The following is a 23,097-nucleotide window of genomic DNA, read 5'->3' as shown; positions in this document are numbered from 1 at the left end:
ATCTTTAAGTGAATTGCTTCACTTATTTATTACTGTCAGTGATGAGAAAGGCTATCCTGCTACCATATCTATATGAAAAAAACTTGGTCATGTAGCCAATCAGGCTAACTGATTTTGGGAATGTACTTGTCTCTTGGATAAACGAACTAAAGCTTTAAGAGGTCTTTATGTTCAAATTACATGATATCATCTTATTTTCATTCTCATAAAATATATTTTGTTGTGCCATATTCCTCAAAGCCATTTTCCTCTTTGTGCATGATGTTAAGAAACTTGATTTGAATACAGTCTAGGAACAGTATCTACACTCAAGTCATAACATTTCATGCTTGTACAATGGTTGGCATTTTGTTGTCCACACTTCTAGAAGAGACACAAATGTTAATTGGAAGTGCTGTTTCATGAGCATGATTGGTTAGCAGGGGCAGAGCCAGCAATTTTATCTGGGGGACCAACAAAATGTGTTACCAAAATAAAAAAAAGTTTACTCAGAAAGATGTTAAAAGTTTTTGTTGACAAAGAAATTTAGAACTATATAAATATAGAAATTAGTATTTTAAGCCTTGTTGATGTTTGTAAAAGAAATCGTATTAGTATTTTTTGGGGCTTACAAACTTTAGCGATGATTAACATGTTAAATTATGGTTCTTATGGCTGTACAATTTTCTTAGACCAAAAAGGAAAAGATTACAATACTAGAATGTAAAAAACAGAGAATCCCCTCTCTACTACAAAGCAAAGAATAAGAATGCCCAATCCTCTTAAAACTAATATAAGGCAATTCAATAGAAAGAAAATCTAAGATCTTGTTGATTAGATGAGATAAAAGGAAAAAAGAAAAATGAACATGCCTGCTGTCAATATTGTTTTGGAACGTGAAATTGAAAGGAGGCTTGGTGTTTTGTTGCTTTCTTCAAAAAGAAAAATAAGGACTCTGTGTTCAGTTACAAACAGGCAGGAATGTGTGTAAATGACATGAAATGCCCTTCACACAATTCTTTTCTTAATTAACGCCCATATGGTAAGCTGTCTCCACCTTTCTCTCGCTCTTCCTTAAGGGACTTTGTGGATGCCCGTATAGGATGAACATATAATAGTGGGAAGAGCTTGCGAAGGTGGAGAGTGGTTTTCCTCTTCATTGGGAACCTTACCTCTTTCAAGTCCCTAAATTTTGGGGATAGCATAGTTCACATTTCCAGTGGAATCTGTTATCTTGAGAACTCATGGATTGTAGGCCTTTGGCAGCCTCCTTCAACCACTGTAACTGTTTTTCCTCTCATCCCCTTGAGACGAAGAGAAGCACCCATCTTAAGATATCACCAGATGAGAAATTCCGGTATCCAAGAATGCCCTAAATAACATACACAATCCAATGGCTTCTCCACTCCACCAAACAACTCTCTCTCTCTTTCCCTCTCTTTCCCCTCTCTCTCTCGTTGTCATCCTATTGATAATTGAGTTGGTTACTTTTTCCAAAATAAGTTTAAGAGAACCCATCTTCTCATGTACTCTTTGCTTAGAAGTGGGAGGGGGGCCAATTACAAGTTAATGGACTCTTTGGTTACAAAAAGTGGCCAACTTATAGAAAATAAATGATAAAGGACCAGCACTTATGAACATTGCCAACATTTTTCTATGTTTACAGAGGGCTGGATTGCAAGAACTACAGCCCTCGTGGGAGCAAGTATTTGGTTCCACCCCTGTTGCTTAGCAGGATTGACATGGAAGATTGTCCCTTTTGTGCTCTACCAACTGATGTACAGCATGGGCTAGATTGGCTCCTCAATTCACTTTTCATTGCCCTAATTGTTTTCTAAAAGTTTTGTGTTTTCATGGAGAAGCATGGTGTCTGAACCTATAAAATTAGCATCTATGGTCTAGTTGATCTAATAGACCATGATCCAATTGGGAAAATAGAAGCTGGATTTGACTATTCTAATTCAAATTGGTGCCTAACCAAGTAATTATCCTGGTTTGCTTTGTGACTAAGTTCTGTATCGAGAACAAGCTGAACTTATCTACTTAGTCTATGATGCTAAGAGAATTTTGCGTCAAGTTGATGTAGTTTATGTAGTGGACTGCATCATAATCTTTGAGAAGAATTTCTCTCAGAAGAACTTCAGCATCTTTAGTCATGAAAAATTTTGCATCATGTTTTTTGTGTATTTGCTGCACTTATACTTTCTTCTCCTTCTTGAAACATATATTCTAGTTTTTCCTTACGAGCTTGACCTTTAATTTCTGGAACATGATGCAGCCAAACAGGTACTTTTTGACAATTCCGGCAATTAAAAGTTCCTTGATTTGGAATTTTCTGTTTAAGTTTAGGATATGAAACTTCAAATTGTATTCTCGCTCTTTGTATTGTTGGGCGCTAACTTTAATTGCACACATTTTGTGAAAAGAATTCGTTGCCAGATTTTTCTTGTGAAGTGCCATGGTATGGAAAATGGACTTACTATTTTGTCAGTTCTTTGAATTCTTGGGCATCAATCTCCTTGCTGTTTTTTTCACAAGATTGCCTAGGTTACCCAGCTCTTCTCTGGTTACCTCAGTTTTTCTCCTTTGGTCTTAACGTCATGATCCAACTATTTTAATTCATTGTACCCCAGGTGCCACCAATGCAGTGATGACATCTGCTCAAGCTACTACCAGAACATTGGACAGTGTTTGATAATCCACGTCAAAAAAATGTTTAAGAAAAATTGAGAGTAATGTTAGTGTTAGTGGTAGTTCAATAATCCACATGGAAAAATGTTTAAGAAAAATCAAGTATGGCTTGCTTGTTGTTAGACATGATCCTTTAAATGAAAAGACCAGATGTAGAGAATTTTTTGCTGGGAATTAGTTCATCGATCTGAGAATTTGATTAGGACTAGGACTTATCAGAGTTTCTGAGATCTTCTTGTCTTTTATTCTCCTTCATATTTGGCAGTTATAGCATACTGTAGGTGTCAAGGATCAGTTGATCAGATTGGTTCTCTCTATAAGCAATTAGTCTTTGCTGCTCCGGAAAATCACAACAATGCCACAGATAAGTGGCTAAGCAATGAAAGGACTCCCTCATTGATGAAAACAACCAATCAAAACGTCCACAAAGTTGAAATAAGGATCATAACCATGCTATACTCGTTCCTCTCATGGACGAAAAGCCCTAGTACCTCTAACTCTTAATTGTTAGCATTTTATAGCACTGTTGCCCCTTTTTCTTTGTCACTGGTTATATCAGAAAAGGTACATTATATGGGTCTGAAGAAGCTTCTAGACCTGCCGTTGTACACTTATATTATTGTTGGTATTGTGACAAGACAGGATTCTGTCATCTCTCAAAACAATTGCCATGAGTATCTCACTTTACAACATCATTGTCAAAATAATGGCCGATGCTTTTTCTTAAAGAAAGATGATATTTACTATGTAACTGTATGGTGAATAGAGAGGTAACATGGCTGTCTAATTCTTGGAATGTTTATTTCTGTTAGTGCTCATACTTTAACCTGCTTACCAAATACTAAAGCTCTCTGGGATATTTCTCAAATATCAGTAGTTACAGGCAACTAACTTGTTGAGCATGAAAGTTTTAGTTTCCATATAATAATCCTAGAACTAGAATCATACAATTCTTAATGCAGCTTATGAGCTTTTGCTAATAGAAGGGAATCTTGTAGTATGATGTGCCAGTTTTCTCAATTAATTACTTACCATCAGAAGTTGTGTCAATTAATTACTGTGCATTAAAAGGTGTGCAGCTGCCCCTAGACTCAATGTTAGACCAATTCTGCTTGGAAAAGCATGATGTTGCATTATTTTATCCTGTAATTAACACGGGCTCGCTATTGTTGTTATGCGAAGCATGCTAGCTTCATTTTCAGTGTTACGGTTTTGTTGTTATCATACCAATGTGGACATGCTGGCATTGTGATGAGATTGACAATGACATCAACATAAGCAAGGATCTAATTCCCGTTGGGATGTGAGGATGTCCTACAATCCCAAGTATCGGGATGGGATATGGCAAGACGGACTGGAAAAGGACAAGACATACACCATCCCGAGTGGCGCATCCCATTCTATAGACAGAAAAACTAGGATGGCCCCATCCCATAGGATTTGAATCATTGAACAGATATATTTATGAAAATTTAATTATGGGTTTTATTTTTTACTTTGCAGTTTCTAAATCATTCTTTGTCGTCTTAACTAGTAACAACTTGCCACATTAGCTGAATCACTTTTAGCACTGCCAGAATTATATTTTGGAGGCCGATGCAAGGAATCAACCTAAAACATATATTTTCTATTTGCCTTTCTTTTTTAATAATTATTATCTAATTAAGTTTTTCGTCCATGTTAATGTCTTGATACAAAGTTTAATTTCTGTTTGTATTCACCTATTATTTTGCATCCTGCAACTTTTATGACCAAGAGAGACTGGACGTTGTTCAAGTTATTGAAATTTGTTGCCTCCTTGCAGGAAGGTCCTCGAACGATGGTGGGCGTTGCGACATTCGATTCATCTATTCATTTTTACAATCTTAAACGAGCTTCACAGCAGGTAATGGAGATGTTTTTATCATGTCTTACAAGCAATTGGGAGCTGGCATGAACTTTTATTTTTATAGAGCTATTAAGAATCACCTATTTCTCTTGTTATGTTGTCTTGCATCCATAGAAATTTGAGTCCAGCCAACCCTTCCAGGGTAGTTGTGCAAGTTACATGTTACACTCAGGCTTGACCAGTAAGATGAATTACGCTACCCCCATAACACAACTATCTACAGAATGTTTCAGTAGAAAGGACCAACTGGGAACAAAAATTGAGTGGTAAAAACCTCAACAAGAATGATATCGTGTTTATGAGGTAAACCTTGGGAATTGAGTTCAAATGTTTGTATCCTGGTCAGTTCATGTGCATACTTTTATGTCAATAGGTACCTCATTTTTTTATTAAAAATTGAAATTTGGCTGGGTTCGTGTGCCTTGAGTCATCTAATAGATGCAGCATGTGCACTGTATGCTTTGGCAAGGTCTGTATTGTTTGAGGAAACAATTTTGTAGGCTAAATTCTGGATTAAATGAGTCGTAAAATATAAAAAGATAATTTGCTGGTTACATATTCAAGTCTAGGTTGCCTATGCACTCTTAAACATTGTGTTGTTACATGCATATCATCATGTTGATGCTTGTCCTATAGCAGACAAGCATTGTGGAAAAGCTGTGAAGAAATCTCTTAGCATTTCTTCACTTACAAAGTGTCCGAGGATATGGAGTTAAATACATTTGCACAGGATGCTATTGATAGTAGTGGTTTGCATGAAATGATTTTTTTTATTTTATTAATTCTTACTACATTTGCAGCCTTTGATGCTCATTGTTCCGGACATACAAGATGTTTATACACCTCTTCATACTGACCTGATTGTTCAACTTACTGAGGTTTGTTGCTTGTTTTTCTACTCATTGACTTACATTTGCATTCCTCTATCAACAAGGTTTTACAAATTTCATGCTTAGAGAACTCACTTGTTTATTTTGAGGATTTAGTGCCGTCAAAATTTGGAGCAATTGCTGGATAGCATCCCAAACATGTTTGAAAATAATAGAGTCACTGAATCTGCTTTTGGTGCAGCTATCAAGGTATGCATTTTGTTAAGGTCGTTCACTATCCTGACTATGCTTGTTCCTCTTTCTTTCATATTTTAATATCTGCGAGCTATGTACATAGGGATCTGAATTCTCTGATGCTGTATACTTATAAGTTACTGAAGATTTACAATATTCTATAATAGTACTAGGGCGTTTGGTTGCTGAATAAGAGGGGGGATATTCCACCAAATGGGTGATATCCTTGCATAACACCGAAAAGGATCATGGAAAGGGGCTTATAACATGTGGGGGTATAAGCGGGCTGGCAGAATATAAGTCTATTCCACCAAAATGGTGCACTAGGCTTCTATTGCAGAATAAGCTTACCCTTATTCCCTTCAATTACCATTTGCCCATATTCAAAAAAGTGAGAGGGCAATTTGGTCTTTCTGATAAAAGTCCAAACTATCTTGAAGTTCAATGCGTATTAATGCCCCTTATTTCCTGCACTTATCCATCCAACCAGATGCCAAAAAGGTCCTATTCGGTTGTATAGGTCTATCCGTTCAACAGTACAAGGACATCCCTTCCAAAATATATTCCGCAACCAAACAAGCCATTAAATTCAAATTAATTGGACGGTAATTTTAAACTTCGAAAAGCTTAACTTAAAAATTTGTAAATTTATTTTCATATATGCATATGTGGAGTAATGCTCAACCACTAGTGTCAGAATCAATAATGTTAGCCATTCCTCTCGAAGAACAACTGACTAATCTTATATATTTATGTTCAATCCATTTCAGGCTGGGTTCCTGGCTATGAAACCCACAGGCGGAAAGCTTCTTGTATTTCAATCAGGCAAGCCCCACAGTAAACTTGCTTTTATTTAGTACTAGAACAAAATCATGCATTTTTCGCTCATTATCTCAGTTATCTGCACATCTTGTAGATTAAAATTTTCCTCTCTCAATAGGTTTAGGGCATGGTTTTTGATTTTAAAAATATTTTTAATAGAACTGTAGGATGAATGGTCCTTAGAAGTTTTAAAATTCTTATACTATTTCGTTTTTTCATAGAATGTTTGAGACTCTGGAAGTAGGAGTATTGATCACTACATGTCAGCTTTTTTAACTCCCAATTTGGTGATAGCATGGGGTTCTCAGTTTGCTGGCTTTGCTTGAAAACTACTGTCAGAGTTTGCATGCATCTAGTTCTTCAAGAGCTTCCAGTATGTTGCATGCTGGTGTGGCAGTAAATTGGCTCGAATTGGGCTTGATGTTACAAGCTTATGAACAGTATATTAACCTAAGCTCTGTCCGAAAAGGGGAAAAAACTTACAGGCTTATGAACAGTATATTAACCAAACTCTGAGAAAAGCCTCTGTCCTATGGTATCCGTTGCTGCCACTTTCCTGATCTAACTTTAGTTATGTTGATTAAATTTGCAAATTTTCTTATGAAAATCGAGTTTTACAAGAAAGAGAAAAAGAAAATAACTGTTTCAGAAATGAATCCCGCTTCCTCCACCCCTGCCCAAGAAACACAATGTATCATCTCTTCCCTTCTCAATCTTGTTGGCACGTAAAATTTGTATGGTGTATGTGAGAAAGTTGATATGGATGCATATCAGCATCCATGTTAACTAATGGACTTTCAATTACCAGGTTGATTTGGTTATCTCCAACAAAGCTGGCAAAGTGCTGCATAAGATTAGATTTTTATGTAAATCAAAAAGTCTTGTAAATTGGAAGTGGAATTAAGAAAAGCTAAATGATATAGTGGACAAGGATTAAAAGCTCCACAAGGCTACTTTGGGTGTAAAGGCTGACATCAAATAGTTGTCCTAATACTGTTTTGCTTCTTTATATTGGGTATATGGCATGCCTATATTGTTCTAACATGCCCCCCCATGTTAATACATTTTTGTTGTATTTGATTACTAATCGTAAAAGTTATACTTCTGTGCAGCATAATTTTATATCTGATGATACTTTATAATATCTTTTTGATGGATTAGAAATTTAGAGACTTAGGTAAATAATCAGGTGAACCAAGAGCAAATACCATTCAGCTTATGAGAAAGAGGGAAGACCATGAAACTGTTAATGGTTCATTGTTGAAGCTAATGAACACTTTAAAGGTGGACATGATTTATCAGAATCTCACTTAAGAAAGGTGTTAAAAATCGCCAAAATGTGAAGGTTAAACAACTGTACTATCGTAGGCTTATAAAATACTAATAAAGATTATGAAATATCTTTGGAGACATGGGTTCTTGTTATTTACTAGCTAACCTAATGAAAACTTCAGGACAAAGAAAATGCAAATGGTTGGAGACGAGGTTCGCCGGACCGACCGTACTGGCGTAGGTACCGAACCGGAGACGCGCGCGTCCGCGGTCGCGCGTGCGTGGACGTCAAATAAAAAACAACGCGTCTGCGCGCGTCCGCAACGCGCGTGGATGCATCAAATGCCACAAAATGGCATTTAATGCCACTCTATGCCAGCCCGCATCGGCGCGCTGCCCCACGCGGGGAACCGCGCGGCCGTGGGGGCGTGATTGCTTGCTGGAGAATCGGCCGCGGACGTGGTTCCTGCACGGGGAAACGCGCGCGGGCGTGCGTTCTCCACTCGCGCGTCCGCGCGTTCTCCACTCGTGCGTCCGCGCGCGATTCCCACAAAAAAAAACTCCGTGTTCGTGCGCGTCCGCGCGGACGGGTTAAATGCCACATAGTGGCATTTAATACCACTCTGTGGCATGAAGTGGCCCATATGGATTCCAGCCACATGGGCGCTCCCGCGCGCCCACGCGCAGGCAAAATGTGTTTGGACCGGTGCGAACTGGCTCGCACCGGTACAAGTACGAAACCATTTTTATGGGCTGTACCATACCGGTGCTTGTCGGCACCGGTTCGGTACAGACTAAACCGACCGGTTCCGGTCGGTTCAGCATACCTTGGTTGGAGATGTACTACACTACTAGCTAATGGGGATATGTATGTCATATGTTTAAAGGCTGAAATAATGGCTCTTCATTAATGCGATGATTACTAGTACTACTAATACTATTACTACTACTATTATTATTAATTTGAAAAGCCAAAGCAATTAAGTCCTTTCATTTGTTATTTATGTATTAAGTGTTGATGTTCAAATGGAGAAGGTTAATTTATTTATATAATTTTTATACGATGAGGTAGCGTTAGGGGGAGATGATCAAAGTTGGTTAGAGGTGGAAATCTTGGAGATGAGGGTCAAAAAGTTAGCAAATATGAAACCAACTTTGAAAACTGGGCGATTCAGTTTGTACATCTTGGTACATACTGTGCGAACCCTAAGGGTGCAGGGGGTTTCTATTCGGGCAACTACCAGCTGAACCACTTGAACTGACCCTGAATTGGGTGATTCAAGGTAGATCAAGGTCACTTTGCCCCATGACAGGCTGAACCAATGCCTAAACCAAGCAGTATCTGCTGCTAGGGAATAGTTTCTAGTGGGGAAAAAGGCTTGTTCTCAATTTGTAGATCGAAACAATCAAAGAGAGATTCTTAAAGCATCCTATGTCAATCTTCACGGGATTCGACCTTGAATGTTTGAAATATGGTGCTAGAACGACCATGTTTTTATTTGAATTTCCGTCGAAGTAAAGAAATAGGAAATCAAGTTGTAAAGTGGATGAACTTGAGAAATTTAATTCAAATTTAGGCAGAGATCAACCTCTTGTTAGATGTTGAACAATTCCCACCAGCTGTTTATACAAGAAGAAGTGGAGAACGTCGATTTGTTTATGTTCCTACATAATTTTATCTCAAGTGATGTGTCTTTTGAAAAACCTGGATGCTATTCCTAATTGTTCATTATGTCTTAAGTATGCATGTTATAGATCTTTATCACAAATATGTTATAATATGTATTTCTGACTCCAATTTATGTGTTTTTTTTTGACAATATGAATGTCATTGACTTCAGCGCACACAGAAGGTCAGGACACTTAAATCAACTCCCCTGCCTTATTTCCTTACAAAAACACACCAATGAGACTGGAAAACATGATAGGAGGGAAAAATATTCAGTAGCAAGGGTTTATTTCTGGGCTATCTATACATAGCTATTGATAACTTCTGTCGACATGATGCTTGATAAATACAACACATGCTATACCCACCCTTGGTCAATATGGGTTTGATTCTTGATATTTCAAACCTTTTATTGGAAAAAAGCTTTATTTCAAACTAAATGGTACCGTATTATTATAATTGAAGCAGGGACAAGAATGTCAATTGGCTAAAGTTTTGCACCCATGTTTCAGTATTTGCAAGTTGCAACTATTCATCTGCTCTTGCTGATGCACTTTAAAATAAAAACAAGTGTATTATTATGGTATCTGAGGTGCTTCATTGATTATAATTTTCAACCTTTTGAGACCAATTTAGGCAGATAGCAGAAAATTGGGTGTCTGTATCTTTGTTTTGTGTACATGTATACAATCTGTAAGTGTATATGGCCTCAACCTGTTTAGTTCATGGGTGTAAATTTTGCTTCATCTCTTTTTTGGTTGTATTTTGTTATATTTAATGAATAGTTTCTGATTATATTTTGTTCCTTACAGTCTTGCCATCAGTTGGTATTGGGTCTCTTTCCTCCAGAGAAGCAGAAGGAAGAACAAATATTTCTTCAGGAGATAAGGTTTGCGATATATAGCTTCTAATATTCTCGTGCTTGATTGTCTGATTCTTGTACATGCTCATACATTAATACTGGTATTTTGTGGATAGTTTCTTATTAACTTTGAGCTTCAAGAGACTCAGTCATGGCAAAAGATGTTAGAATCTGGAATAGTCGTGAACCTTGATAGTTCCAACTCAAGAAAAAATCTTGACAGTTCAGTTATTCATTTGTAGAATGTCTTTAATTTTTTATATATAAGCTACCTTGCAGTTAGGTCAGTGTGGTTTGATTCTTAATTTTCGTCTTGTTCTAACACATAGCAAGCTGACTATGTTATTATGGCTCTTTGTGATTCTAGTACAAGTTTAAAATGATAAAAAATTAGCCTTCTGATTTGTTTGTAAGTTACTATGGACATAAATAGATTCCATCATAAATTCAAGTCTAAATGAAAGTTGAATAAGCAGTATATCCTATCTAACATCCTTCACTGGATTTCAGGAGGCCCATAAATTGCTTCAGCCAGCAGATAAGACTCTAAAAACAATGGCAATAGAGTTTGCTGAATATCAGGTGATCTTATACAAGTAATCGGTAGAAGTTTGAAATGAATCTATCTTGGATGGAGGCAAAATAATAACATAACATTTTTCCAGGTTTGTGTGGATATATTCCTTACAACCCAGACCTTCGTGGACATCGCTTCCATCTCTGTTGTTCCAAGAACTACTGGAGGACAGGTAGTCTTTCTTATATCGTGTGCTTTATCAAAAATTAAGGGAATGGGTTCCGTTTTACCTGTTAATTAAATCAATGGCACTGAAACATTTTATATTTACTGTAGATATTCTTATGGGTACAAATGAGTTAGGTGGTAACATCTTTTTTTAATATCAAATGTGTTGTGTAATCAAAGATAACAAATTATAAATTTATGTTGAGGATATACTCAAAATGAAAGAATGAAGACCGCATAAAATGATGAATGTGGTGGTAGGTGTTGTTTTAGACATGGGTTTATTTCAGAAGTAATTTATATTCTTTTTCCTTGTTGCAGGTTTATTATTACTACCCATTTTCTGCTGTTTCCGATACTGCTAAACTCTACAATGATCTTAGATGGAATATCAGTAGACCCCAAGGTTTTGAGGCTGTGATGCGTGTGAGGTGCAGCCAGGTAGGTCTCATAAGAGATGTACTTGCTAGTGTTCATGCTCATATTTTGAAACTAAAGTTTTCTTGGCCATGAATATTGTTTTCTCTATTTTACTTCTTAATAGGGCCTTCAAGTTCAGGAGTACTCTGGAAATTTTTGCAAGCGCATTCCCACTGATATTGATCTTCCTGCGGTTGGTACTCTTATATTTTTTTAAGTTGTTTTCTGCCTTTGGAAATCATGCTGCTGTAAATTTATTTCACATTATGAATTTCTTAACAAATCATTTGAATGGTTGAATCCATTTTAACCAGTCAGGTATGAGTAGATAACTGGCAAAATACCAGGACTAACCTACCATTTTATTGGCAGCCAAAAACAATTCTTTTACTGCTGTCATAACAAGGTAAATTTAGATTTTAGAAATGATGGCTGAGTTCATCCAGGCCCCTGCATGTTTCCATAAATAATAACAATTACGTGTGTGAGCATGTGAACACCGACAAATCATGACTTTGTTTCTTAATAGCCGGAATCTTCTACCTAGGGTAACGCACCTACTTTAAAATCTTCCTAGAATCTTTGACTCACACTGGCTTCCTAAGCCCTTCCATACCAAAAGGTCTAAAATATCCACTTCCCAGCACCTGCTTCCTCTTCTATTTTAGCAAATCATGACAAGATAGAATTAGAAGCTTTTCTCCACTATATCATGTCATGCAATCTACTTTGATTCTATCATATATATGTATGTATGTATATACATATCTTTGTTGTCCTTCCCTTTTTTGTATAATAGCATCAAGATGTGGAAATCGATCACACCGTGTTTTCTCCAATATGACAAGTTTTATTAAATTCATACACCTACACATCTTTGACTTATCTGTCAAGACAACTAATATAAAGATAATATGCATATTTAACATAATACCTTGTTTATTAATTGGATTTTTGCTAAAGATAAAAGTAGAACTTGTTTGTTTAAATTGCGATGCAAAGTGAATAATTATGCCAAAAGGGGAAAATGATTGATGATCAGAATCATGTCCTTAAAACTAAGCTACTTTTGTAAAACTCACTCTTGATCAACAATTAGAAATACTTTATTGATGTTGAAATATATGGTGAATCCCTAATTTTACTGAATCAGACTTCCAAATACGGAGCAGAATCTGCTTTCACATACACAGCCATTCAACACATCCATACAACATTGCTAACCTGTCCTTTTCACTTAGTTTTTTACCAAGGTTTGCTGTACTGGTCGGTACCGGTGCGTATTGACTGTAGCGTACTGTACGGTACTGAACCGGTATGTAGTATGAGGGGCATACCGACATTAGTATTGCTGAATTAGGTGCCGTACTGGGCGTGCTGACACTGTAATAGAATGGTGCTGGTACTATTGTATTAACTCTTCTGATCAGTCCCTTTTGAAGATTATAGGCATTCTGAAACATTGTTTGAATATTTCAGAAGACCAATCTTCTAAATTTTTCATTTATGGGGAAGTTTAGTCCTCCCTACTGATGTATCCCCTTCTTACAATGTCAATTATAATATGATTTGCTAACATTGAATCGATATGACCAGACGTTTATTCTGCTTTATTGTCACATTGCATATCGATTTGCAGCTCTAAGGAAGTTTGTTTGACACAGATTGATTGCGACAAAACCATAATGGTCACTTTCAAACATGATGATAAGTTCCAGGAGGGTTCAGAATGTGGTTTCCAGGTATGAACAAAACCTTACAAATATGAGCACCACTGCCTTCATATCATTCAACTCAGTTCTATTGTGCCTGGTACAAACTATCTTACACTTTATGTTTCAACTTTCAAGTATTGGCATCGTGTTTGACTTTTGATGGAAATATCATCTATTACTTTAGAGAGGCAATCTTGTTTACTATTGCTTCCTTGTCCAGTGTGCTCTTCTTTACACTACAGTGTATGGGCAAAGACGAATACGAATTATAAATCTCTCACTTCCCTGCACCAGCATGCTCAGCAATCTGTTTCGTTCAGCTGATCTGGACACTCAGTTTGCCTGTTTTCTGAAGCAAGGTAAAATATTTTACATTTTGTTTTTCGCTCTTGCACTATTGTTTATTTATAAAATTCATCTAGTTGTCTTTGTTTTTCTAAAGCAGTATCAATATTTTCACTTCAACTTGGTTGAGAAAAGTAACATTTGCTATTTATTCTACTCTGATATGCACGCTGGTTCTTGACAATTAAGTGGTTGCAAGCTTTCTTGGATAATTTCTTCACACTAAATGACTTTTTTCATTGTTCTGCATCCTACAGCTGCAAATGGCGTCCCAACTAGTCCTCTATCTCAAGTTCGGGATCAAATAACAAACCTCTGCATCAACATCTTACACTCCTATCGTAAATATTGTGCGACTGTATCATCATCCGGACAGCTAATTCTTCCAGAGGCTCTTAAGCTTTTGCCTCTATATACCCTAGGTATTCCCTCACCCTGAGGTTAAAATGTTTCTGGTACATACTCTATGCAGCGCATGAAAGAACTTGTTTGCCTATCTTTAATAGTTGATATAATAGTTCAAGCATGAATGGAATTATCATTACCAATGTTACTTAGCATGAAATATCTGTCAAGTTGTCAACTGAACTCTAATTTAAATTGTTCTTTGTTAAATTTTAAAAATTCATTATTGATTGTCTTGTTCATGAACCTGTCATTATTAATTTTTCTTGGTTACGCATGTATGCATGTTATGTAGGTATGCATGTAACCGAGCCTTATCCCAATAATAAAGGCTGGATTTGGAGAAGAACTGAAAATGGGGCACCCAATTCACACCGTTGATCATTATTTGTAGAACTATAAATTACTAGAAACCAAAAAATCACTTACTTTGGTGGTCTCTAACCTATGCACCAAGTGGGTGCAAGAATGCACGCATATATGCATGCATGCATATTATGCTGCTATGCATGTAATGAAACCTTATCCAACAATAAGGGTTGGATTTGAAGCTGATCATTTAAAAAAAAATGGCTTCATGAAAAAGGGTTTAATGGATTTTTAGCCTTGTTTTTTCGTTTTTTGCTGGCATTGATTATCTACTGGCCAGATGGCAATGATCCTTATCAGAAATAGGTTACCATACATGTAGAAGTTCATAGCTAATGATAACTTACTGATACTGTGTTATGAACAGGATCATCATGGTACCTGATAGTTGAACTAGGTCAGCAAGTCTGCATGTGATTACATTGTGTATAACTGAATCTCATTTTTGAAATAGGTTATGCTTAGTGTGCATCTTGGTCTTGCAATGAACATTTGTTTGATAAGAAGTTGAAGTTATTAAGAAGAATGTAATTAATCAAAGTTAGCTGTGAAGAACTGTGGACCACTTGCTTCCATGCGTGGGAAGAGGGAGTAGGTTTTCAAGAAAGTTGGTCAGCCCAGACAGTGGCTGATCCAACTTGTTTCTTTAACTCAAAATTTTGGTCCAGTCTGATAAAGTAATAAATCATAAAAATGCCAAACTGATCTGAATCTGTTTATTATGAAGGCTTAAACTTTGAAATGCCAGTGGCATGCCAATAATTTAGTAGTTTGGTACAGCTGCATGTCCTACTATTCCATGCTAGTGCGTGGCACTCACTGGGATCACCATCAATTTCACTGCTTGAAAAGAGCATTGAGAGATAAATGCATATATACATGCATACATATACACACATATATATGCATATCTATCTATCTATCTATACATATATATGTATGTATATACGTATATGCATACACACACACATATGTATGTATTATATATATATGTACATATTTGCATGCATATATATGTTTTTGCTTTTTATTTTGAAAAATTTAGCCTTTCTAAGGACGCATATACACACAAATATATATATATTCGGTTTTTATTTTGAAAAAGCATCCGAACCTTTCTAAGGATACTAGTAGTTGTTTAGTGTGCAAATGGGCTTAGCATCAATAACTAGTATACTATAATAAAAAATATAAGATGTGAATTTGTTGATTATCCTAGCAAAATGCATTAGAGTAAAACCTGGGATGGTCAAAATACAACGCGATCACTTGTAAAACACATAACATAAAAAATCTAGTTCAAAAATATGCAAGTCATGCTTGAGTGTTTAGCTATCCTATAAGTTTCAGATTGGATCTTGTCACTACCTTGATATCTTAATTATGATGAGAGATGTGGCGAATAGTGATCATTTAACAACTACGCTTTATTGAGTCATATCAAACTAATTTGGATATTTTATATTTTAGTTAGCACCATAAACTCCTAAACTATTTATTAATAAGGTAGTATATTTAATCCAAATTTTATAAAACTACTAAAGTGCAGCTGCTATTGCATCCTCTAATTAGTTTCGCTGACTTTTCAGTAGAAAACTACTCATTCTATTGCCTTATATCCATCTGTTCAGAAGTTCAAAAGCTGCAAGGCTATCAAAATAAGTTGAATTTTTTAGATAATTTTATTATCCTTTTTATTTTGTATTAAGATAGTTGCAAAGCTATCCTTATAGGATGGACATGCAAATTAGACCTTAGCAATGATTGTCTGGTCAATCCATGACACATGAACCCTAAATCTATCGGCCGAAGCATGGCCTAGCTCGGCCTTGACCCTTAGTTCCTTAGACCAAGCCCAACATGTTGATAATATTTCAGGCCTTGTCCTGGGCCCAGCTTGGCTTGTCTTAATTGTTTCCCAGCACCAAGTTTCATCAATTGTCCCCATTGGTCCTTGTGATGGTACAAAGGGATCAGGAGGGAGAGGAGAGCGAGGCCTTTGGACTGGTGGATGGGAAGTGGGAAAGGAGGTGAAGGGTGTTGGATGGCTAGGCACCAAGGGAGGAGAAAGATGGAGAGAATAATAGAGAGGGATGTGGAAGAGGTGTACCTAATTGCTTGTCAGGAGTTGAAGGTGTTGTTTTGAGGTGCAGCATGGTGAGGGAGGTTGTCAACTACAGATGGCTGCCTCTCATTGTGTCGCTTCTAAGAGAAGGGTGTAGAGTGGAAGCAAGAATGGTGGACCACCAACACCACATGGTTTCTGCCTCTTATGTGCTTTAGATAGAAAAAGAGAGAAAAAACGAGGTGAGGGAGGCTGTCCAATGCCAAGTGTTTGCCTCTAATGCCAATTTTAAGAGAAGAGAGGAGGCTGAAACACTAGTTCTATCAATAAAAGGAGTAAAGGGGACAAGGGGAGAGCTGGAACCCTGGAAGGGGAAAGATTGTATGATTCAAAAGTTGTTATTGATGTATATCATTACATATTGCAAATGGGTTGTTATATATTTCATGCCGGGTGTAGTGAGTCAGGCTAGTCTCGACCCTGCACAAATCCATGTCGGGTGGTTTCGATCAAGCAAGTCAGTCCAATTTCCCCAAGTCTAATGGACATGATGTTTATAAAGCAATATATATAAGTGGGAATGCCTTCTTCCTTTAAACTCACCAAGACATCAAAGAAAGAAAATTTTTAAAGCCTTAAAGCAATCCAACTTTCCCTTTATCGTGTAAGTTGTATCAAATTAGCTAGCATTTTACTTTGTTAAATGAACTATTGCACTTCCTGTGATCCGCTGGCATTATACATCATGTGCTACGATGGGCGAACACTCAAATTTATGTTTGTAATCTGATTATTGTTTTGATTACCTCAGTCTGACAAAGTTTTGGCTTAAGTGAGACTTAGAGGAGGGTTGACACTCATATTGGAGGAAGGCGGTGGAAAGAGGCTGATGGCATGCCAGATGAGGTTCATTGGAAGTGGAGTCTTGAGGCAAGTGGATGCGGTAGAGGTGCACAATGGTGGAGGGAGCTGACAATGGTTGAGGGACCTTGAGAGTTTTGTTTCCAACGATGGTTTAGAGGGAGGATGGGGCAATTTTTGATTATTTTTTTATCTCACCCTTTAAATCCATAGAATATCTTAATTTGAGTAATTTGACCCAAAAGAAAGGTATATAGAAGAAGCTTATTGAACTCAATGCTCCTTTGTTGTAAGTAGTTGTAGAAAGAATCTATTTTTTCAAAAAGATAGAAGAGATATTGAAAAAAAACCCAAGCTCTTAGTGCTGAAACAACAAAATCTCTTTTTTCTTTACTCTTAAAAGTTGAAAATTTTAATGAGATTTTAACTCTTGATGTTTTGAAAGTTTGCTAATGATGATTTGGACATTGCGTAACTCAAAGAAACTAATTCATCTTAAAAGATGGATAATGCAATAGCTTTAGTATGGAAAAAGACTTGGATCTGAATCTTAGAATTCAAGGATTATATGATCTACAATCCATATCTTCTGTGCCATAACTAGGGATCTGATCCAGATCACTGAGGTCCATTTAGGTCTGGATCATACCAGATTGTGGTTTGTAAGATCCTGACAACAATTTCTGACCAAGTGCACACTTGTGATGGATGTGACCAATGGTGGCCAGTTGTTAGATGCTAACATGGGCAAAGGGAGAGGGGGTTGGGATTGGTCAAACAGAGGGAAGTTGGGAGAAGGTATAATGGGTCAGGGTTGGTGGTTGAATTTGTGAAATATATTATATTATACATTTATATGTGGTTTTACATGCTATTAAAAATTACATCTAAAAGAGGATCTTCAATGTTATATTGGTACAGGTTACATTAGTGTTAGGTGTGTCAACATTCACCCTGATTTCGCTCACTTGTTTCCTTGTGCAATATTGCTTTGTCACACTAAATCAATCTTGTACATGTAGAATAACATAAATGCTATATACCAGCGTGCTAGTAACTTTTATTTTGTTACTTTGTTATGTTCCAGCTTTGGTCAAAAGCATTGGCTTGCGAAATGATGGTCGGTTGGATGACCGATCCTACTGGATCAGCCATGTTGCTTCACTTTCAATTTCGCTTGCTATTCCTTTGGTGTATCCTAGGATGATTTCTATTCATGACCTTGCTTCAAAGGTACTGATAAGTTAATATTCTGAAAAAAATCTGCAAACAACATTCTGTATTATTATAGTAAATCCATGTTTAAATTTGAATTTTTCTGATGTCACAGGAGGAGGATGGATCTCTTTTATCTGCTACAATTCCTTTATCCAGTGAGCATATAAATGAAGATGGAATTTATCTGCTGGAAAATGGTGAGGATGGTCTAATTTATGTAGCGAACATGGTGAATTCAGATATTCTCCAACAATTATTTGGAGTTTCTTCTGCTGATGGGATTCCAACCCAGGCATGCTTCCAAACCTTATGCGGTTTATTAGTTAAAGTCAACCTGTTTCAGTGTGGTTTTTGCACATATAGCTGATCTTTGGAGCTTGTTTTCTAAATTTGGTGTTACTTTTGGTTATCGGTGCATCAATTCACAGAAATCCAATGAAAGCTCAAACATCTCCTCCATCAATTCACATCTGGATCTACACTCAACATAAACCCATAAATTAGGGGTTATACAAAGGCATCTCTTTTTCAAATATGGAAACTGTGGTTCCATCTAGCTCTCTCACTCCCAATCCACCTCCATCCTCTTCTATCATACTATATTCAACTTTGTAGGTTTGGGTATTCTTGTGGAGGATCTACTTGGCATGCCAAACACCTGTGAAGTTGTTTTTTGGAAGACTGCATACAACACATTATGCACCTTAATAACGAATCAGGATTTATTGGAGTGTTAAACAGAATTTTACTTTATTTACTGGGTTTGCAATTTCATATTGCCAATGAACCTTTAAAATCCAGAATTATAAAAACAAGTAATCTGTTTCGGTCTCTACGAGATGGTGGTTGACCTAAATCTTTAACATATAGTTCTATCATATGCTGGGTATTGCATTTATGCAGCTGAGAATTGCTTTAGTTCACTGAATGTTTGTTTTTAGGTGCATCTGCATAATAAAGTCATTTTAATGTCAGGTGGCAAGCCTGTAAGTGATTAAAAATGAAATTTCAGACTTGCAATACTAGATAGCAATGCTGTTCCATGGCAACCATCTGAAGCAGCCAACTACCACCTAATATTATAGCCTGGTATCTTATTATTAAAGCCTCCTCTGTGGGCTTTGATTTAAGCTAGGTTCTAGTGTAGAATTTGCATCTAGATTAAAATCTAACACGAGCTTTCAGTTTGGAAATTAAGTAAATATGTTTGAAGAACAAAGAAGTTCTTATCTCTGGATGACTGAAGTATGCTAAATGATCACATCCTTCCTTCCGCAATTCATCGTGGGATTCTAGTCTCTTTCTGATTGAGCTTGAAGGAAAATTTGATGTAGTCCATAGGTGCACAGATAGTATCTTAAGAAAACTGGTAGGACATTTCTGATCATTTACTAGATCAGGCAAAGCAGTTTTAAGTCCTGGATCCTCTGCATGCATAATTCTTGGTAGCTTGACCCTGTTATAATCATTACATTCATGAAACTGGCGATTGCCGATATGCTTGCATCTAGGAGGACAGGTTGGTTATTTTAGCTTGTACAAGTGAATTTCTTAAGTCCAGTTGTCTGTGGGTACAATTATAGTGTTTGGTGGTTTGGATTGATGGTCACACTTGATCATTTCAAAGCATAGTTACTTCTTAACCTTTTTAATATAGGATTTGTAAATTGTCTATTTAGCTTCTTTCAGCTTGAGACTGCCTGTACAGCCAAGGTGCATATTCCTATGACCTGACCTTAGCAATATTCCGGAAGTTAACCATGACAAACGTGTTTCAAAATATTTACTTTGGCTTCATTACTACCGGATGTCATTAACATGCTTCTCCAGAGAACAATGAATTTTCTTCTTTGGTCTTTTGGCATAATTGTCACAATCAGCATCCAGGCTAAAATACCATAGCCATATCACCGCAAATCACAGGTTCCATTGTTTAACAAGTGATGCCTTCGTGCCATGGTGTCTGACATTTATGACTAGAAGCTTTTTCTTTTTTGTAAGATGACTCAAAAACTCTGAAGCCCTAATCAGGTATTTGGTTTTGACAAATAAGAGAAGGTTTTTTTGTATGACCTCCTAATCTTCAAATTATGAATCCCTCAATTTTTCCTATCCACAGCATGAATTTTTCAATAAGATAAAATAAGCTGGGTTCATCATTACGAAATACTATGAACGCACGTGGATATGCACTTTAGTTCTTTAAAATGGCCTAGCTTTGAATCCATGGGTGAACTGTCACTTTTTAGTGTTTAACTTTCATATGTTAAGTAGGTTTTTTGTATATGAACCCTAAGCTTTGAGTGATATTTCCCCTGAATGTTTAGTCTCTGAAATATTATTAGACAAATACTAAAGTTTTATGCATACAGCACACCATAGGCATTGAGTTAGTTTAACAATTCCTCGATAAATAGGTTTATAAACAACTAAGAAGTCCATCCAATTTTATCCAAAAAGAAGCGCATGCATCTGATATATTCCTTCATTATACATGTAAAGTATGTGCCTCAAGCTGGTAGATTCATATTGTAATAGTCTAGAATCATCAACCATGCTTATTTCTGTTCCTGGTTCAACTTGGGGTGTACTTCTGACACATTTCATTGTCCTCGCAGCTGGTACTGCAGCAATTTGATAATGATCTTTCAAAGAAACTGAATGATGTTGTTAACGAGATTAGGCGCCAGAGATGTTCATACTTACGGTACGGCAGATATTCTGCTCTTTGTAATTATAGCTTTTGCTAGTTAAAATAGCAACATTGACAAATAAAACTTCTGGTGCAGTTTGCGGTTATGCAGGAAAGGTGATCCATCAGGTTAGTTAACAAACCCTTGCTTTCAGAAGTTTCTCCAATAGTAACGAAGCATAGATTTCTGTTCGAGTCTAGGGGGGACAATTAATGTTTGCCAAAACAGATTATTTGAAGTTGTTTTATTTGTTGCACAATCTTGAGCAAACTGCACAATGTCTTGCTGATTTATATGCCAAGTAACTGCTGTTATTGCTAACACCTGTACTGGAGTTCTATATTTGCAGGTATGTTTTTCTTTCCATATATGGTTGAAGACAAGGCTCCTGGTGGCCTTTCCTATGTTGAGTTCCTTGTACATGTCCATCGGCAAATACAAACAAAAATGGCATGAGACGTAAGACCTGTTCATCAAGTTTTGGTTGCTATGCAATTTTCATATGTAAAAGTTCCATCCATATTGGAGATGGATAGAAGACGATCATCAGATTTATCCTGACAGATGCACATGCTTTGTGCTGTTGATGCCAACTAGTCCATTCATATGGGAAACAGGTGCGGGATTTTTGTGCTTGCAGTTTTTACAATTACCAGGACTTGGAGATAGGTGATACAAATGGTATAAAAACAGTTTGGTTGTTAACCCAAGGAACCGTTTCTTTTTCTTGACATTTGTTTTAATTTGTTGTAAACCCAGAGGATGTATGCAATGGAAAGAAATGTTGGTGGCTTGGCAATAAATATGAGTTTGTTGTTTGGTTACTATTTCATCATTACTATCCATTTTTGTTACTCTGTTTTGGCGCAACGGTTTCGTGTGAGGCTCTCGATGCATATCAAACTTTTTTATCTTTCATTTCTATGGTTTCATTTCCATTTGAGAATCTTTGATGATGTCCATGAAAGTTAATTTTAAATGTCTTCAAATTTTTCATGGCAGGTAAACATATCAGAGGGGAAAATATGATGTTATCATGTTTTTAATTACTTCCATGAACAATTTCGCTAGGGATTTATCTTAATCTTCAGTGTTTATTTTCAAGCGCAGTGAAAATGCTGCCAGTGTTACATAGAACGTACACTTAAGCTGATAGATGAGAAATGATACAAAACAAACGATTGAATCTGGAAATCTATGATAAACGAAATAAAATCTACCCCTAAAAGACAAAAGATTACCATAGCAGTTGACCTATGGTCGCTCTTCTAGTTATATGCGACAGCATTGGCAAGAGATAAGAGCTGTACAACTACACAGTAGGCAATACAGAAACATGGTCAATGTTTGGGCTCTGGGAGTTTTAAGATGGTAATGAGTCTCCGTTTCCATGTTGGATCACAAATACTAGACATAATAATACAAAAGAAAATTATATCTGCCCCCGTCCACCATTCAACCATTAAGGTTGATCCTTGGTGATGTAGAATAGACACCAAAATTCTGAGTAATAAGTGAATAAGACTGTCAAAGAATTGTAAAATTTGCTATTATGATCTGTAAAAAATATTATTGATTCTACCAAATTTATTTATTTGCAATAAAAAATGATTTATCTTGCAACTCCCAAGTAATATTGTCCAAGTATTTCCTGAAAAACCTTACTCTTAACACATTGGATACTAGCGTGTGGAAAAACTGTTTGGAGATTGATTCTGCAAAGCATGAAGATATCTTCATTTACTGGAAGAGTTTCTTGATAGGGGCCTTGTGTATCAATGCAATTATAGAATTTAAATAGACTAAGGATATAACCGATGGATCATATAAGTAGTTTAGCAGAAACATAAATGTAGATCTGTTTATTTATCACAATCAGGTTTAAGTTGAGTCAGGGATAGGTCCGGTTTGGATTTTTCAAACTAATCCCAATGCACATTTATAAAGCCTCGGCCTAACCCTACCAAAACTAAGTCAGGGTTAAGTATCTATTCTCTCAAAAGAAAAAAAGTTA

General features: G+C 36.5%; 1 protein-coding gene across 1 annotated transcript in view; it reads left to right on the top strand.

The window, feature by feature from the left end:
- The window catches only part of LOC103706546 (protein transport protein Sec24-like At4g32640), a 35,740-nt gene extending 13,825 nt beyond the window's left edge, over positions 1-21,915 (top strand). Inside the window, exons 8-24 of the mRNA XM_017842626.3 lie at positions 4,475-4,555; positions 5,359-5,436; positions 5,545-5,637; positions 6,393-6,447; positions 10,198-10,274; positions 10,758-10,829; positions 10,913-10,996; positions 11,314-11,433; positions 11,537-11,605; positions 13,077-13,154; positions 13,348-13,486; positions 13,730-13,894; positions 18,260-18,405; positions 18,503-18,682; positions 21,009-21,097; positions 21,180-21,211; positions 21,433-21,915. Coding sequence (XP_017698115.3) covers positions 4,475-4,555; positions 5,359-5,436; positions 5,545-5,637; positions 6,393-6,447; positions 10,198-10,274; positions 10,758-10,829; positions 10,913-10,996; positions 11,314-11,433; positions 11,537-11,605; positions 13,077-13,154; positions 13,348-13,486; positions 13,730-13,894; positions 18,260-18,405; positions 18,503-18,682; positions 21,009-21,097; positions 21,180-21,211; positions 21,433-21,539 — 1,665 coding nt within the window. The 3' untranslated portion in view covers positions 21,540-21,915. The remainder of the gene's footprint in view (positions 1-4,474; positions 4,556-5,358; positions 5,437-5,544; positions 5,638-6,392; positions 6,448-10,197; positions 10,275-10,757; positions 10,830-10,912; positions 10,997-11,313; positions 11,434-11,536; positions 11,606-13,076; positions 13,155-13,347; positions 13,487-13,729; positions 13,895-18,259; positions 18,406-18,502; positions 18,683-21,008; positions 21,098-21,179; positions 21,212-21,432) is intronic.
- Positions 21,916-23,097: the final 1,182 nt, after the last annotated feature.

The sequence above is a fragment of the Phoenix dactylifera genome, chromosome 14 (assembly GCF_009389715.1).
Source record: "Phoenix dactylifera cultivar Barhee BC4 chromosome 14, palm_55x_up_171113_PBpolish2nd_filt_p, whole genome shotgun sequence".
NCBI classification, from domain to species: domain Eukaryota; kingdom Viridiplantae; phylum Streptophyta; class Magnoliopsida; order Arecales; family Arecaceae; genus Phoenix; species Phoenix dactylifera.
The sequence above is the reverse complement of the archived record's forward strand: the minus strand, read 5'-3'. Positions and strand labels throughout refer to the sequence as shown.